The sequence below is a fragment of the Phragmites australis genome, chromosome 10, assembly GCF_958298935.1.
Source record: "Phragmites australis chromosome 10, lpPhrAust1.1, whole genome shotgun sequence".
Lineage (NCBI taxonomy): Eukaryota > Viridiplantae > Streptophyta > Magnoliopsida > Poales > Poaceae > Phragmites > Phragmites australis.
Window position 1 is genome coordinate 3,830,735 of NC_084930.1, and position 19,354 is coordinate 3,850,088.

Sequence of the window (19,354 nt, forward strand, 5' to 3'; positions counted from 1 at the left end):
GGGGCAACGCAAAATAGCAGAGTGGCAGCACCCTACAGCTGCCTGTCTCTACATGTGTCATCACCTGATGGAGAAGAGGAGAAAGGGGTGGTGCCCTGCTACCGCTCAGGTCGTGTCGTCTTCGTTGATCCGTTAGAGTTCGTTTTATCCCGGTCGTGTGCGTGCATGTTCGTTTCGCTGCGTGCCGATGTGCTTTGCTTTTTATCGTTGATCTGTTAGAGGTTGAGCTGAGCGCTCATCGTCGTGCCGCACCTCGTTGTGCTGGCATGGCGGTGGCCTGATGCCACATCTTAGCGTTGGTGTGATCTCCCATGGTTGAGTAAGAAAATTCGAGAATTACTATTTGGAATTACCCATGAAAAATGAAAAAACTTGAACGATCGTAAGTAATTTAAATCATTTTCGTTATTGTTTTGTATAATTTTATCGTTTTTATTTCCATTTTTAAAATATCGTTTCTGTCTTCTTCGGTTGAAAAAGTTCGAAACCCATCTATGAAGCGGGCAGGAAGACGGGGCCGACCACGAATATGATGGAACAGTTCTCTTCAGGGTGCCTGGAGTGCTCCGGTATAGGATTGGTGCGAAGTGGAGATCCATCCGGACGTGGGTGTCAGTTCTTTCGTTGGTAAGGAACCTAACCTGCTCGGATGAATTTTATTACGAGTCTAAGAATTTTGTTTCTAGTTCTAAAAAAAGGGATTTTGTTTCTATGAACAATCACATATAATTTTTCTTTCTCCCCATCAGTTAGTAGCGGATTTCTCTCCTGCGTAGCGGAATCCATCCATCCGAGGCTTTTGCTCGGTTCGATTAGGCTTTTCTTTTCTTCTTCAGCGCGCGCTAGATCGATTATCACAGTTGACGCCATTGGACTTGGGACCCAAGGTCCGGCTGCAGCTTACTTTCCAGAATGTTAAGTTGGATCTTGGTGCCATATCCACCAGGATGGTGAAGTGATTTCACCCGTTGCCATAGACTACAAAATTTGGTGATTTCTCATTCTTCTGCTACCTGCTTCTGATTATGGAATGCCTCTGCAGCAGTGGGAATCCTTCTTTGCACAATGGAAGGACCATCTCAAGCTATCCCAGTTCCTGAAGACGCTTACTGCAATAGCTCCACTAGGCCTGCGGATGCTGCTGGTAGCAGCACACCGGCTGTCCAAAACTCCGGAAGCTGCTGTTCCGGAGGATGCTGATCGGTGAGAACGACGGACGCTACTTCCTCGGGCTGTTCCACTGCATCGACAAGCAAGGGAACATAATCCTCCAGGAAGCGGTGGAGTACCGAAGCACCCGCCCTTCTTCTTCGCCTCCGACGGAGCAGTGGTGCCTGGGGCTCATCCTGATTTCTGCTGCTTGCCGTTCATCTTGCCAGGTTGATTGCTCTATTGAAGGGAAGTTGTCTCTCCTGCGTTTAGATAATGGTGCTTCTCAAGCTGTTCTGTTTTAGGCCTTTAGCTTAGGTAGTGTTTGCAGAAGAGCGAGGTAGAATGGATTAATTCTATTCATATATTTGAGAATAAGATATATTAGAGGATGAGATGATTTCATTTATATATAAATATTTATTTGGTGGGTAGGATAGAACAAGTTTATTTCAATACCTTGGACCTATCATCAGTATTACGTTCGAAATAAGACGGTTACGTTTCACCATTTTTTTTAACGGTTATATCCGAATTTTTGAAAAATATTATCTGATTCCGAACTATTCCATCTCGCTGCTCTTCATTCAAACAGTTCAAAAATAATATAGATTCGTTATATCTTATCCTGTCTCACAAACCAAACACTACCTTAGATGATAAACTTGCGGACCTTCTTAGGCCTTGCTAAGACTCAATTTACAACCAGTTCTGTCATTTGGGAGAGGTACTGCATGTTTTTGTTGTACTAGCTGGCATCTCTGAGAAAAACTGGTGCTCATGTTTTACCTTTTCATTTAAATAGAACAGAACCGTGCTACACTTCTACTGTTTACATTTGTATCAAGGGCATTGCTCACTAGCCGAAAGTTATTCAGTCAATGATGTTGTAATTAAACATTGAGTTTAGTTGTAATTGATGTATACAGACTTTGTTCCCTTTTCTTGTATGATCCATGACAATTCATTGCTACAAAATCAGAACATCTCATGCTCGGGTCTCATATCCACTTAATATAGCAGTACATATTGAGCAAATCAATGACTGCTAGCAAAAAATAGTTTACAGCGTGAATTTTGACACTACATAAGTTTGCACAACCCTCTGATGAAAGCCATCAGTTAATGGACACATTCGCCATCGAGCCATTTTAAAGAAGGAATGAGTGTCATGACGAGAGTTCTGAAGTTCTCCTTACTGGCAACTGCATTTCCTTTGATGTCGAGCTGTGCCAACTTCAGATATTTGAACAACAATATCGCCTCCCAGTATTCCTCCACGTTGATATTTTTCTTCTGGCACTCTTCAAAAGATTCACATGCTTCAACCTTGTGTGAGAAAGGAGACGAGCAGATATACCGTGTTGTGTCAATTGAGTGAGCTCCAATATCATTGTAAGATAAATCCAGTACTTTCAAAGAAATTATCTTCGTAAGGGATTCAAGTGCAGTGAAGCTACTGATCCGGTTGTTGCTGATGTTCAAGCACACAAGCTGCTGCAAAGCCTCCAAACCTGAAAAGACAAACATCCATTGTTCAACAAAGCTTATTCATCAGGCATTAGCCAATGAGTTTAAGCAATTTATCTCAAAGATAGCGGTTAGTTTAATATAACTATCCATCCGTCGATTGCATTTGAGAAGCTAATTTGCATGTCCCGTTACACTGATAAATATTGGAATGTTTTTCTTAAAAAACTAATGTTGGAATGCTTTTGAAGTAGACATAAGAGATAGAAGAAGTTAACCTTCGACTGATCTAAGACTGTTATGGCTTAGGTCCAGCACTTGAACCCACAGCAGGCGTTCAGCAAATCCAATGCGTGTGAAGGACAATCTGCAAAGTCGCACATGATTCAGCGGAGCTGAATTTGGTTGAACCTGAACTGAACAGTGCTTCATGAAAGTCTCCATGTCACATGTTAACTGCAAGCAAACGTTAAGTTAGACAACAGCACATCCTCTATACACAAAGGAAACATCTTATGTGAACTTTGAAAAATATTAACTAATCGCACTTTGCTGTTTACATTAACATTATTACCCTTCTATCTAGAGTGCCCATAGTTTCAGGAAGTGTTGGGGAAAAAGTTCACATGGTTGATTCATTTTAGATGGGATCAATGTCAGGAGGCCAAAACCAGAATTAGTTTACTTGCGTTAATAAATGATTCCAAGGAGCATGTAAAAGGTGAGACCTACCGATATTTCAACTAAGATCCTCCTCATGATATAAGTCAAAAATATTTTATAAAAAAGAAAGGCATTGTCTAGACAAAGGATACAAGAGATTTCTAGCAAATAGCCATTTCAAGCATGGAAAATGGCATGATGGTAAGATATTAATACTAAAATGGCAGTACATGCGTATTTTAGGTGGGCAGTTCGACAAATGCTAAGAGACCCCATTTTTGCCTTAACAAACCAATAAGTTGAGTAATATGCCTAACTTTCTAGCAAAGTTTCTTCAAACATTCTTCATGCTACCTTATCCATTAGGACTAAGCTCCGTTCATCCTCATAGTAATGTTTATGAGATGGATCCAGATGAACCAAGTCGCTGAAGAGCCCTAGTGCCTCTTCACAGTATGCCTTCCTTTCAACGAGAGATCTTCCACGGGACTTTATCGCAGCACAAGCAAGCAATAGCCGGGCTAATGTCAACTTCACGAACTTGCTGGAAAAGAGAGTATGCTATGAGAACAGAGGTTATATTCATTAAACAGCTGCTTCAAAAAGAACTCAGAGCCTAACCTATTCTCATCAGGTAATTCTCTGAAAAGGTCTATTTCATCAGATAGTCTTTCAAAATGCCATTTTGAATCCTCTTGGACCAAGGAGCTAGTGATCTTTAGCTGATCAAAAGGGATATAATGAGACTGGAATGGTTCTGAGCAATCCCAGGAGATCGGGTCATGAAACAGATTAATATCCTCAGCTGTATCACCACGGTTGACCAGTTCAATTAAAAACGTAAAATGCACAGGACAATTGTAACGAGAGCCACTTCTAGACACAATGTCATCTGAGCAAGGTATGCTTACTTCAACAGAAAATTGCTGCAAGCTACTACATTCATTTGTAATTTCAAGATGTGTGGCCCAACAGTTAGAATACCCAGAATCTGTCACTGAAAGGGGCCTCCAGTGAATATCCATGCCAAACACCAAATCAGATTTTAACTTCACACTTGATGGATTTAATCCTTTGACAGGCTCGTTAAAATATAGAACAATGGGTACAATCATTTCCTTCAACGAGTAACACCACATGGAGGACAGTGTGTTCTGCTCAACTTTTTCCCTGACCGAAGACAAACAGAGCTTTGCACCATTACAAGGCCATGAAGCAATCAGCTGTGGGTTTGCTGGAGTAGATGTCTGAGATAAAAGCCATAGGTGATAGAACCATCCACTTTGGTCACTTGGATCCGTAAAAAGAGCTTGAGTTACAAGTTCAAACTCCTCGGAAAAAATCTTTTGCTTTGACTCAAAACCGTTTCTTTGTTGCACTAGCAGATTGGACAGAAGTATACTGCAATACGTTGAGTGAGCAAGACATAGCAGCAAACTTATGATTACTACATAACTACCAAAGCTGACAAGCAAACATAATATTACATGAGGAAACAAACGAGATCAAGGGTAATGCAAAGTAATCAAATGTATCTTACCAACTACAAGGAAGCATATTTGCAGGGTATCAATATTCGGTCTGCGTCACAATAAACTAAAGTCATCACGCTTCCATTAACTATTTAACATGATGTACACTCAGATTGCTATAGGTCAAATGTTGGCTCATGCCCAGTAACTTGTGTGTATTTCACTACAGCCAAAACTTTCACTCAATTGACTGTTATTACTTACATATGTTTCAAAATCCATCCACTGACACCAAATGTAAGTTCATAACAAATTTCTAACATCACCAGATGGACATGTGGAGTCAGATAAAGCATTTAGAAGAAGAAAAAAAAACATCCATTAACAACTACATACCTTCGATTATGCCATGCTGAGTAATTACTGAAGTTGTCACTGATCTTATCCATTGTGTACTTAAGCTCTTCCTCATCTGGCACTCCCATGAATCTTGCAAGGAACCTGTAAAAGGAGGGAATTTATTTGGACAGATTATCTTGATCTGAATCTTCAACAATAGGAACTTACCTGCGGTAGTTCCAACCATGGAAATTCCTTGCATCTGCCTTTAGTAATTTATCCAAGAGGCCAAACTCACGCTTGAAATCCACCAGGGCTAGCCTTTGGTTCAGCAACCACTTCCGGTGATACCAAGCCCCATAGGACTTTGGATTCTGCCTCAAAGCAACCTCCACCTGCAAAACTCCACATTTGAGAGACATTTAAGTAATCAGCTACACGGGCACTTCAAACAAATAAAGCATGAAAACACAAGAGCTCTTTATTATGCGCATGCTCCACCAACTCTAACTGCTATTTCTTTCACTGTGAATGAGTTTAGAAAAGAGCATTGACGGATCATAGAACTTACTACTCTGAGCTCATCATCAACAGCAGACTTGATAGGCTCCGGGTCAGAAAATTCCCTGAGGTTGTGCTGAAACGCAAGCTTCCTGTAGTTCCAAGCAGTGTAGGCCTCTGGGTTTATCTCGAGCAGCTTGAAGCTCAGCCCAAGCGCCTCCTTGGTGTACCTACAGGCCCCAGTCATCCAAGTCCATTGCGTTATTAAGCACGGCTGTAATAACCTGAATTGGGATCTTTTCTACATTTGCTCCTTCGTTGATGAGGAAATGAAATGTGATTTTTTTACAACAGATAACGTAACAACCCAATCTTCTTCCTCTATGATCAATTAAGCAACAGATAGATGATAATTTGCTATACCCAAATCAAGCAAACGGGCAACACTCGGCCTTCTAGCTTCAAGAAAGAATCAGCCAAAAGGGCATGACGGGCGCCAGATTTGCATCTTCCACTCGGACTCGACGAGAACAGTTGATAATTCATCACGGATCATCAGAGTTCTATCCTACCAGCCCTGAGAGGCCCCCAGAAGCGGTGCTAGATGGAGCAACGGGGAGGAGGGTGCGCAGGCGGCTTACGTGCGGGCGTGGTGGTTGCGCAGGACCTGGGCCTGGAGGTCGCGGAGCTTGGCGGCCTTCGTCGCCGCCGCCGCAGCATCCTCCGGCTTGGCCGGGCGCCGTGGCCGGCCGTGCATCTCCTCCCTCCGGCGACGACGCGACTGCGGGGGTTTAGATCTCGGGCCCCGCCTTTTTTTTCTTTCTTGGGCACAGGTCCTAGTGGAAGGCTAGTGCTCGTGTATAGGTAGGTTCGAAGTCGAACGGGTAGACTTCCCGGCCGATGGGGAACCTCCACAGCGGCCTCCGCGCGCCCGCGCCGGCGATGCTGCCGACCACCCGGCCGCTGCTATGGTTCTTAAACAGGACCGACAACAACTCCTGCTTCTTCGTCTTCGTCTGGTCCGGCATGCAACAACCAGACCGTCCCGCTCGATGACGCGCTCCTCGTCCTCCCTCGGGGGGCGGCCGCTACGAGGACCCGGGCACCGGGGAACTAAACGGTGTGTAGCAAACCGCTCGACGAGGTGGGGCGGCCGGAGAGTTAGGCAGAGGCGGGGGAGGAGGGAGACAGCAGCGGTGTAGAGACGGAGGAGGACGGGGCGCCTCGGGAGATCCGGCGGCGGAGGGAGAGGGGAACCGGAGGAGGAGTGGGAGTTATTTGCGAAAAGTTAGGGTGTTTTATGCAAACTAGCGGATTGGTGCGTGCCTTATCCTTTTTTTTGCACACAGTAGAAAAAAAAATAAAAAATTAGATTTATCATTTTTGACATCTCAATATTTATTTATGAATTTATTAATATTTAACATATTCATTTAATTATAAAAAACAATAATACTTTTATATATGCACATAATTTTAACATATAGACGACAGTAATACAAACATAATTAAATTTGTTTTATATTTTTTGAGTTTTAGATATTTTCTATGCGTTTTAGATTATTTTAGATGATTTATCAATAGAACTATTATTCATTTCGCTATTTTATTAAAAGTAATAAAAAATTATGTGTACATATATATGTATGTGTATATGTGTATGTACACACATACATATGTACACATACACACACATATATATATATATATATATGTATGTACATATACGTATACGTATCTATGCATATGTACATATACATATAGAAACCTAACTAAATTTTGGAAATCTCAAATTTTATGTATACATACACACACGTATATGTATATGTACATATACCCATACATATACACGTACACATACGTTTGACCTATGAACATTAGCTACAGTAAATTATCCCTACAATTGCTTTAGCTCTTGTCCCTTTAATATGATCAGCGTGCCTTTGGATGACGCATCCACTTTTAGAAGGTATTTGGTTCGTAGGTGAAAATAAATGAGATTGCTATGGAAGAGAATATTATGTTATTATGCTATTATGATGGATGGAGTTTGGCGAAACCGGTTGCATCGGCTCATCTCATCCGTTCATTAGTTATCATGTTTTTTATTTAACTCTCTATTTTATCTATAAGTATAAAAGTCATCTAAAAAATTATAAATATTTTTCATGAGCGAATTAGAGCTCACTAGCAATATATTTTAATTGGTTTGATTTAAAAATCCTGAGCTAATATTTAATTAAAATTCTCAAAAAAACCTACTTTTATAAATTCTACTAATTTTTAATGCCTCAAATAAATTCATAAAAATCTGGAAATATTTCACTAATATTCTTGTCATGTGATGTACTAATTTATAAAATATTTTCAATCATAAATTATTTGGTAAAAAAATGAGTTCCTTTATAATGCTCTATTTATATTTTTTTATCATTTAATGTAATACTCTCTTTTTAATTTCATTTGAATTTAAACATGCACAAATTTATCCAATACTTCACAACCAAGGGTTATCCAATCCAACCAACTCAGCCTATCCAAACTATCTTACTAAACAGAAAACTGACTAATCATACTTACTCTAATCACATCAGCCGAATAGAAAATTAGCTCATTTCATCCATTCTAACCAAATAAAAAATTGAATCATTCCATCTAGAAAAATATGAATGACTCTATCTTATCTAACATCACCCTCTAACCAAATGCAACCTTATTGGATTGCGATCCAATCTAGAACTTTATGCAAAATAATGGATCGTGATTAATAATCGCGATCCAAAGTAAGGGGTTTAATGCAAAGTATTGGATCACGATTAATCATTTTATGGGTTTTATGAAATAAGTAGGATCGTACTAGGGGTGGTGTTTGAAAATTGTTGACCAGCTTAGACGGGAGAAATGGCATCATTGGATGACAAGCATGTGGCCTGGATTGAGGTAATGGAGCTCTGACCCGCTATGAGCCGTGGCCATGTCATCCCCATCACCGTGGGTATGGCGGCTCCGGTCATCCCGCCGGCTAGAGCACCCATCCCGATGAGAGATATGGGGGCGGCCACCACCATGGATTGCCTAGAGGTAATCGGCGACATCGACGCATTGCTCCAGTTCGCGTCTATAGTATGGACTACAGAGCAAAGGTTGGTACAAAATCTCGAGGTTCTTGCATTTTGCCTATTCACCTACATATGTTCAAGTTCGAATATGTTTCACTCTTCAGATGCGCGATTAGCCGGAGTGTTCAGTTATTCTAGAACCAAGACCAGCACCACTCTAATCTTCCAAATCACTACAACATAAAATACGAGTTAATTCTCATATCACCTTTTCTCCCTAATCTCTTCTTATCTAATAAAAACTCCTAAATTCGAATAATTTACCCATTTTTACTATTCACCTTTGTACCCTAGCCTCTGCCTCGTTACCAGTTACAAATATAGGATCCGTTTTACTAATAAAAATAAATGCAAAATATAAAGGAAATTAGCAGATAATATGTTACTCCTTTTTCAGATTGCATCTGAAATCAAACTACGATATCACTCCTGACGTATTCGTCTACATTGCTCTTATGGCGCAAATACATTTTCATACCTTGAGTTTACACTTAATATCACGGTATCCAATGTTTATATTTTTGTTGCAACTTACAGCTACTTAGCTAATAATTCTATGTTAATCTCCTAAATGCTTGATGGGCTGGGTTCGCAGCTTTGTCCACTATCTTATGCGGTTACGATGCACTTGGTGACACAATCCTGAACATCTAGCAGATCAGGGTGGGTTTGGTTCGATGTATCAAGGTGGATGAGATGATCCTATCCAATGTTTTTAGCCTCTGACTGATGTTTATTTCGTAGAGGAGAGTAGATAGAGCCATCCAACCTCACCAAATATTCCTGGTAGATCCGGGATGATCCGATCAAAAAAATACAGCCGGACGAGGCCGCCGGATGAACAGTATCCATCCGGTTCTAATTTTTTCCTTCTCTTTCTCTATTTGGTCAGTGAGGTTGCTATACTCCAAAAATAATGAAACTTTTTTAGTTCTATAAAAATTATGATGAATCCATTTTAAAAGGAGTCACTTTGATATACCTTATAAATTTCAAAATAAAAATCTTCAAAGAAGACTACTCATAGAAATTCTAGCAATTTTGAATGCCTCAAAGAAATTCCAAAAAATCTAAAAAAAATCACTAATAAATTTGTCATGTAGCGTAATAATTTCTAAAATTATTTGCAATGCTAATTTATTTGGTGAAAAAGTATGTTCTTTTGCAATACTTATTTATCTATATTTTTATCACAATTAACTTAACTCATCTAATCCATTCAATCAAACAGAAAACTGACTCATATCATCTAACTCATCTAACAAACCCACAATCTATTTCTCAAGTTTGTTTCTTTTTCTCAGAAAAAAAGCTGAAAAAAGGTTGCTATTGGCTATGGGTTTGACTTTGCAGTTTAATGCCGCGAAGCAAACCAACACTGTACAAAGCTGATCCCAACAGTTCAACGTTGTCTGACACTAGAATAGATCCAATAGCTTTATTACTAATTTATGTATTTTAATATGTTTTTATGATTTTTCACTTAAAAAATTGAGTCTTCAATTATGATATTATTCATATTAATGAAATGTAGGTCTAGCTGAGAGCAGCTTTCTTTCCTCACCCTACAGCAACAAACAAGTGACTAACAGGCTGTAGCGAAAACGGTCCTATTAGATCATGATTGTGATTTTGTTGAATAATAATAATATAGTTATTGGAACTAACATATTTGTCAAATATATATTTTAGTAGGTCTCATAAATACAATACATGAAGAAGCTACCGTAGCTGAAACAAAAATGGATTGAATTGGATAAATCCTGAAGAAAAGAAGCCACCGGATAGTCCCATGCAGAAGAAATTGAACTAATCGGAACATCTCTTACAAATAGGAGAGAAGGCTGAAGACTTCACGAGATAGCTAGCCCGGTGCTCAACAATGTGTAGCATTGGAGCTTTATCTGCAGAGAAGAGCAGAACTGAAGAAGTCATTGGATAGTCTGTTGTTGATGAAGAAGGTGCACACCGGAGTATTTTAGCTCGAGACAAAATAAGTTGAACTCACTGTAAGGTTCGGTGATCAATGAAAGATACACACCGGAGCAATTCTTGCAGATAAGGTTGCAAGTATTGAAGATCGGAGAACAATAGACCGAAAGGTCCAGTGATGGGAAGTGAGTGCATCTGAGGCATTACTGAAGTATTTATTGTAGAACCGATTCCAAGTGACGAAAAATGAAGATGAACTGGCTGGATGGTCCAGTGTCAAGAGAAGTGCACTGGAAGTTTACACCAGAGTATTTTGCATAAAGAAGTGGCACAGTCTGGCTTAGGATAACTCATCGGATAGTCTAGTGATGAAAATGAAGTATACACCGGAGTATCTGATGTTCACAGAGGCTTTGAGTGGAGGTTTCAATGGCTAGTTTCTGAAGATGTACTCACCGGATGATCCGGTGTTAGTACTACTGTTCTCACCGGATCGTCTGGTGTTAACAACTTTTCTAAACTGTTAGCAAAACAGCTAGTTGGTGGGTTTTAGGCTATAAATACACATTCACTGAGTCATTTGAAGATGTGGCATGTTGTTGGAGTCTGGAAAAACACAGAGACATTTCAGAAGATATTCAAGCTACCAAAGTGCTTAATGTGACCATCCAAGGTAATTAAGCACACATTTAGTGAGTGATTAGTGCTTATAGGCCAAGCGATAGTGTTGCTAGGTGATTGCTATAGAGTAGATCAAGGAGTGATCCTAGCTTGTACCGGGTGGTACGCCGGTGTCTTTGAATCTTGTTGACTCATTGGCATCTTGAGCCAGAGTAGCTCAAGCTTGTTGACCCTCTGATTTGGTGTAAAGTGGTGGCAAGATACATGTACGAGGATGCAGAGACTCTTGCTTTGGTGGCTCAAGCTCCAAAGTAAAGACGACGACAAGTGATCGGGAGAGATGCTAGTAGTGAGATCTTGTCTTTGTGGCCTGATAGCTCATTCGAGTTGAGATCTTGTCTTTGTGACTTGGTGACTCAAGAGCGTGACTGCAAGAGTCTTGACGATCGAGAGTATATTTTTGGTGGAGCTCTAACATGGATTAGGGATGGCATTCATGCCATCGATACCACAAGATAAAAATCTCTTGTGCAGAGTTTATTTTCTCTACTGTCTTTACATTTTTGCATTTATATTCGTGCAATCTAACTTTGTGTATTTACTTTTCTAGAGTAGTTTGCTAGGATTATCTATAGGTTGTAAACCTTTTGAATGGTAAAATAGATACACTAGAAAAACTTAGAATACATTTAAATAGATATTGATATAGGTTTATCTTATGAAGTTTTTGGAGCCAATTATGTTATATTTAAGTGTCCTAATTCACCACCCTTCTTAGGACGTTATCAATCGTGTTCAAGTGGTACCAGAGCCTCGTGCTCTCGATGGGTTTAACCGCATAGAGTTGTGACGCCCAAGGTTATGATGAATTCACATAGTGCTTTACTCTTCGACAACACAAATTTCTTCCGATGAAAAATTCTAATATCTTGTTATTTGCAAGCCCAAGGTTTAGAAGTTTGAAGAGTCACTGAAGAAGGAATGAAATCACGTGTCATCAACAAGGAGAGGCAATTAGATGCATTGGCAAAGATTATTTTTTTATCATCTTTAAATGTTGATGCATTTAATCATGTTTATTCTCTCACCAATGCACATGATATTTAGACTAGTCTCATTGAAATTCATAAAGGTACAAAGGATGTGCGTAATGAGAAATACCATGTGCTAGTTACTAAGCTCAATGACATCAAACAACTACCCCATAAAAATGATAATGATATGTACTCTCATTTGAATATTCTTACCAATGAGATCAACGGGTTATGTTTGATGCAAATTAAAGATGATCAAGTGGTAAGAAGAATACTTCAAGTTTTTCTTCCAAAGTACAAGTTGATAGTCTTTATCATCTATAATAACAACGACATCGAGAGGATGACTCCAAGTCAAATGTTCGACAATATCACCGCCTATGAGATGACCATAAATATAGGGGTAGAAGCATCTTACTCATCCAATACCAAGAACCTTGATCTTACAAGCAAGCAAGCATCATACACACATATGAAGGTAAGGATGAGGAGGCAAGAGTTAGAGCCAAGCTCAAGCGAAGATGATGAATATGGATATGAAGAGAGCGATAAAGATGAGCAAAGTATCTCGAGCGATGAAGAGGTGGATTCCGAAGTCGCCAAACTCATATTTTAAGTGGAGAAGAACATCAAGAAAATCAATGCAAATATGATCACCAAATCTCCATGAAAAATTTAGTCAAAACAATTGATCGCATCAATAAGAAGAAGAAGACCAAGAGTAAGAGGGAGACAAAGAGAAGAGCCAAAGCATTTACAAGCATAGGAAGATATGTGAGTGAAGATAAAGATTCAAGCTCAAGTGATGAGAGTTTCGCCATCACTCCTCCAAGAGAAGCTCTTCCTCAAAGTCATCATCACACAAATGACTTATGGCCAAAGGTATAGAAAACAATGTAAGTGATGATGAATCCGATAAGAATTTCCCCTCTCAAAAAGAACTTCTTGTTTTGATAAATGAGCAACAAAGAACCATTAAGAAACAATCAAAAGAGCTTTAAAAATTTAATGCACTTAATGACATTCATGCTACCTTTGTTTCTAATTATGAACAATTATTGAGAAAATTTAATTGGCTAAACAAGGAGCATAAAAACTTAAGGCTAAATTTGAGTGCATTAAATCTCAACCTAAGGCCCTTTTGAAGCAATCTACCCCACTCTTTAGTTTCAAGCCTAAAGTATATGCTTTTACTTCTTGTGTGAATTTATTTGATTTGTCTATCTTACCCCTTTGCAATGAGATATATATTAAGAATGTTGTTGTAAAACCATCTAATGAACTAATTACATAAGAGAATGATGAGCTCAAGCAAGAAATGGAGAAGCTCAAGAAGGACTTAGCAAGATTAAAGAGCAAGAACCATATCCAACCTCCTCAAGATAACCATACCACTATGATGAAAAAAATTACAGAGGGGTCTACCGTGATATACTTTAAGTACCATCAAGAAAGTCACAAGTCCTCCTAATACAAACAAGTTAAGAAAGAGATCAAGAAGAAGATCATGAACCTTTCAAACAAGACATTCAACGTTTGCACTAAGCCCAACCACAAGATCAAAACCAAGAGCAACCACTGCAAGCTCAAGAAGAAGAACAATGATAAAGTGGTTATACATATGGTTGAGAGAAAGGACTAGGGGTGAAACTAACCCATTTGGGTGTCTAAGGAAGTCATCACCGATATGAAAGGACGTTAATCAGTTTGGGTTCCAAAAAAGACTTGAAATCCGAGGCGACTATGGGGATTTAGCGATTTGGCTTATAAGATGGAGTGAAGAAGCCAAGTACACAAGATCGGGCACATTAATGAAGATCATGATCATCATAAACCCAAATCCCCATCTAAATATAAAAAAGGTAATAGAGCTAGATGCAAAATCTTTCAACTATTATAGCTCATTTGTCTTGTCTAGGATTGCATGTGAGTATTTAAATTTATTGCAATGCATTGTGTAGGTTTTCATATGATAGTTTGTTTATATTTTTTTCTTTCTTATTAGCAACTTACATGGTTTATTGGTTGTAGATTTGTTTCATGACACTAGTTTATAATTGGTATCTTTCATGTACCATAATCCAATATATAGGATAAATCCTCATTGTTATCAAAATCAAGTGCACATCTCTCACAAATATTCAATATTTGTATGCACATATTTAGATGGAGTATATCATATAGGTTGTGATTATGAGACTAGCATGTGTTGTTAGATGTATCTTTTGTAGTCTCATGGTGCAATCAACACGTTCTCAAAGATATGCAATGCTTAAAGACTTCAATTGGTATCATTGTCAATTCATTTCTATATTTAAGCTACCTCCATGCATGATATGATTTAAACTTACTATCTCTATTTATTGTCTAGATGTGCATATATTGCTATATTCCTACCAGTGGTATTGACTAGTGAATCTCATTATATGTATGCACATATATGAGGAGTTTAAATTATATCATGTGACTTTCATAAATTATGATTCTTATTTGTCTTTTTAATTGATATAAATGTCTCATACCTTTATAATTGGGATATCTTTTCAATTGTTATCATTTTATTGGATCATAATTTATGAAACCCTCTCCCATATGCTCTAACGCTCTTCCTCAAGTTCAACATGTATTTGTAGTCCTTTTTGAGATTATTGACGAAGGGGAAGTTTGAAGGCAAAAGCAAGAGGCATGCCAAGTGGAGAATAAACAAGATACCAAGGTTGATAAAGGGATACTCATCTACATTTGGTATCAAAAGCATTCAATGGAGAAGCTCTTGCATGGGTCCATTAAGGGAGACAGTGGCAATGGAGAAAAGGGAACTCATAGCAAAAGAGGGATTAAGTGATAAAAACATGCATCCAAACAATGTTGTAAGATTTTGTGCTCTCTGTAATTGATATTATTTATTATTTGTCACTTACTTTTAATTTGTTGTCATGAATCATCAAAAATAGGGAGATTGAAGCGAAAATAGCCCTATTAGGCCATAATTGTGATTTTGGTGATTAATGATAATATAGTCATTGGGACTAATATGTTTGTCAAGTATATATTTTAGTAGATCTCATGAATGCAATACATGAAGAAGCCACCACAGTCGGGATAAAGATGGACTGAATTGGACACGTCCCAAAGAAGAGAAGCCACCGAATAGTCTGGTGCAGAAGAAATTGAACTAACCAGAGCATCTTTGACAAAAGGGAAGAGAAGGCTAAAGATTTCACCGGATAGTCTGGTACTCAACAAGGTGTAGCACCGAAGCTTTATTTGCAGAGAAGAGCAGAACTGAAGAAGCTACCGGATAGTCCGGTGTTCATGAAGAAGGTGAACACCGAAGTATTTTGGCTCGAGACAGAAGAAGTCAAACTCACCGGAAGGTCCGATTATCAGTGGAAAGATATACACCAGAGCAATTCTTACAGATAAGTTTGCAACTGTTGAAGATCGGAGAACAACAGATCGAAAGGTTCAGTGATGGGAAGTGAGTGCACCGGAGGCGTTACCAGAGCATTTCTTGTAGAGGTGATTCCAAGTGTCGAAGAACGAAGATGAACTGGTCGGATGGTCCAGTGTCAAGAGGAAGTGCATCGGAGGCTTACACCAGAGTGTTTTGCATAGAGAAGAAATGGTACGGTCTGGCTCAGGATAACTCACCAGATTGTCTGGTGATGAAGATGAAGTATGCACCATAGTATTTGATGTTCATAGAGGCTTTGAGTGGGGGTTTCAATGGCTAGTTTTTGAAGATGTACTCACCGGATGATCCAGTGTTAGTATTACTGTTCTCACCGGATTATACGATGTTAACAGCTTTTCTGAGCTGTTGGGAAAATGACTAGTTGGTGAGTTTGAGACTATAAATACCCCTCCACTCAGTCATTTGAAGATGTGGCATGTTGCTGAAGTCCAGAGAAACACAGAGATACTTGAGAAGACATCCAAGCCACCAAAGTGCTTAATGTGATCATCCAAGGTAATTAAACACATATTTAGTGAGTGATTAGTACCTATAGGCTTAGAGAGAGTATTGCTAGGTGATTGCTACAGAGAGAGTGGATCAAGGAGTAATCCTAGCTTGTATCAGGTGGTACGACGATGTCTTGGAGTCTTAGTGACTCATCGGCACTTTGAGCCAGAGTTACTAAAGCTTTTTGACCCTCCGACTTGGTGTAAAGTGGTGGCAAGATACATGTATGGGGACATAGAGACACTTGCCTTGGTGGCACAAGCTCCGAAGTAAAGATGGTGACAAGTGACCAGGAGATAGGCTAGTAGTGAGGCCTTGCCTTTATGGCTTAGTGACTCATCCGGGTTGAGGTCTTATCTTTATGACTTAGTGACTCAAGAGTCGTAACCGCAAGAGTCCTGACGACCAGGAGCATATCTTTGTGGAGCTCTAACATGGATTAGGGGTGACATTCATGCCATCGATAGCACGGGACAAAAATCTCTTATGCCGAGTTTATTTTCTCTACCATCTTTACGCTTCCGCATTTACATTCGTGTAATCTACCTTTGTGCATTTACTTTCCTAGAGTAGTTTGCTAGGATTGGCTATATGTTACAAATCTTTTGAATGGTAGAATAGACGCGTTATATAAACCTAGAGCACATATAGGTAGAAATTGATATATGTTTATCTTGTGAAGTTTTTGAAGCCAATTAGGTTAGTTTTTAAGTGTCCTAATTCACCTTCACTCTTAGGACGTCACTGATCCTTTTCACATGCGACTGAGCTTTTCCAACGCCGATCTCATCGCTCCCTCCCCTTCGGCGTCTTCTTCGATGTCGGGTGGGGAGGGGGCGGCTTCTGGACAGCCAGCGTGTAGTTAGGTAGCTAGCTTAGGTCCTCTAGGTTGGTAGATCTAGGTAGGTTATGTTAGGTTAGGTTTCTTCTCTGATCTGATGTCTGGGATCCTCGCCGAACAAGGTGTTGGTGTTGTTGCGCCTTCTGCCAAGGATTTGGTGAGGATTTTACTTCACCCGTTTGTCTCTATTTTGCTCTTCTATTTTGACTCATGACGATGTGGTCATCATCGACGAGCTTCACAGTGCCGAGCATGTGAGTTTCCTGCATGTTGCCTCTTACTACCTCTCCAACGAAGGCGCTATCAACGTGTGCCCCTGGTGGTGTCAGTGAGGTGGTCGTGCGGGCTGGTATTGAGTTTCCCCAGCTTTTGGTGGAAGGGTTGGTTGGATTTTTCTTTCCCTGGTTGGGATTTGTCTTCTAGGCTGTCGAGTTTCTCGACGGCGTCGGCGTTCTGGTCTGCTATGACAGCAAAGATGATGGTCAATACTCCTTCACCCGGTTCTTCACATATGAGAGCTCCTCAGCCGGTCGGTTGTGTCTGGTCGTTTGCTTCTACTGCGACCATTCAACAAATTCTACGTCTTCAGTGTGTCCTGGTAGTACCACTGCCTCTCCTCATCATCAAATGCTCCGTCGAGCGATGAACCGAGGGAGGTCAACAAGGACGATGATATGTCCTCTGTTTGTAATTTCTATCTTTATTGATGACCTTTATGTAATTTCTAGGATGTACTGTTCTGTGCTTCAATGAATATCCATCCACCCTTAGCAAAAAAAAATAATATGGGTCTATTTGAGTCAATAATTGTGAGCTAGAGTTGCGAATACGCGAAACAACTTCTGGGCAGTGGCAAAAAATCAACAGTTAGCTGACATGGCTACAAGATAACTCTTCATCCTTGCCAGCATAGTAGTGGCGGAATGTGCATGAGAAGTCCTTGAATTCACAACCATCCTCGCATAAATTTCGGTAGCTGCAGAGAGTACTGGATTAGTCGTGCCACAAAAGAATAGGGGTTGGGAGCATATGGCTCTCCATCTAGATGAGTTTTGGTGAAGGGGCCTTACATTTCCAGTGCCTCAGAGCCCAATTCTCAATTACAAACAACAGACTAAATCACAATTTGAATGTTTCCCACGCGTAGACTAGGAGCTCTCAATACTGGTAAACTATATTCCACTTACCTGTCTCTATGTTGCTGGTACATTCACAACTATAAGCTGCACTCACTAATAGTGACGCAATTTTGCCGTATCGAATCTGTAGGAACGAGATTGGTGACTAGAAGAGGGTAAATAGACACATCAATAAATTTCTTGCAAAATCGATTGCCTTCTCCTATGTCGATCACCTAACGCACATCAAAACTCAAGCAAAAAAAAATCGAGAGAAGTTTTAACAAGAAAAAATCAAGACAACACAACTCCACAGATGATATATGAACCATAGGTTCCATTTAAGATCAATCAATGTGTCTTAGCACTCAAAAGGTCACAACTAGCAAAGAAACAAGAAAAGATTAACATCGAGCAACGACCAAGTTGATTGTCTGGAAGTAAGAGAATTAATACCTCATCACATAAGTGTGTGTATATGAATTTTATGGCTCTAGAAACAAGAAGAATGACTTCACAAGATGCTGAAATTTCAGCCCAAAAACAAAAACGAAAATCAAAATCGGAAAGGAAAAACTTGCACATAAGGTAAGGGAACTAAGAGAGGAAAACTAGAAGGAGTGGAATTCAAGCATATTAAACAAAATAAACTTCATTACTCAAAAAGATCAGCTCTATTTTAAGCAGATTATAAAGATTTACCTCTCAAAACTCTCACCTATTGCATAGGTTAAGCACACATCATCTTCTCCACTAAACCCTAGCACCATGCTTTCATATGGGTGGCACAAGGGGTTTAAATGGCTGGTTCACCCTCTCATATAGTTCTACCCCTCTATTTATATGTCTAGAAAACTTAGAGGTCAAATTTTTCAAAATACCTCTCTCTTGTAGTACACTTTTACCTACCACCGAGGGTATTTTAATCTATTTTCTTCTCTATTCATCAGATGGCTGTGGCGACTTTATGATTTAGCTTCGCCTCGACGCAAGCTTCGTGATGGTGCCATGTACTCCTCCAGTCCTCCCACGTTTTGAGGCAAAACCGTGAAACCCTAGCACGCTTCTTAAAGCGTAACTAGCTGTCACTTGCTTCCACCTGACTGCCGGTAAGTCTCTTTCGCTCCC

The 19,354-nt window shown here is 39.6% G+C and overlaps 1 protein-coding gene, 1 long non-coding RNA gene and 1 pseudogene across 2 annotated transcripts; 2 read left to right on the plus strand and 1 right to left on the minus strand.

The window, feature by feature from the left end:
* The first annotated feature begins 485 nt into the window (after positions 1 to 485).
* Positions 486 to 1,576, plus strand: LOC133883174 (uncharacterized; annotated as a pseudogene).
* A 557-nt stretch (positions 1,577 to 2,133) lies between these two features.
* Positions 2,134 to 6,888, minus strand: LOC133883175 (geranylgeranyl transferase type-2 subunit alpha 1). The gene is made up of 8 exons (XM_062322408.1): positions 6,236 to 6,888; positions 5,665 to 5,824; positions 5,322 to 5,488; positions 5,151 to 5,255; positions 3,904 to 4,683; positions 3,637 to 3,826; positions 2,898 to 3,075; positions 2,134 to 2,663 (listed from the first exon to the last, which is right to left on the minus strand). Exons 1-8 carry the CDS (start codon positions 6,349 to 6,351, stop codon positions 2,272 to 2,274), a joined length of 2,088 nt encoding a protein of 695 aa, XP_062178392.1. The 5' UTR covers positions 6,352 to 6,888; the 3' UTR covers positions 2,134 to 2,271.
* Positions 6,889 to 8,546: 1,658 nt separating this feature from the next.
* On the plus strand, positions 8,547 to 15,333 carry LOC133883179 (uncharacterized). Its single transcript, XR_009902826.1, has 2 exons — positions 8,547 to 8,737; positions 14,934 to 15,333. It is a non-coding gene; the product is annotated as an uncharacterized LOC133883179 (long non-coding RNA).
* Positions 15,334 to 19,354: the final 4,021 nt, after the last annotated feature.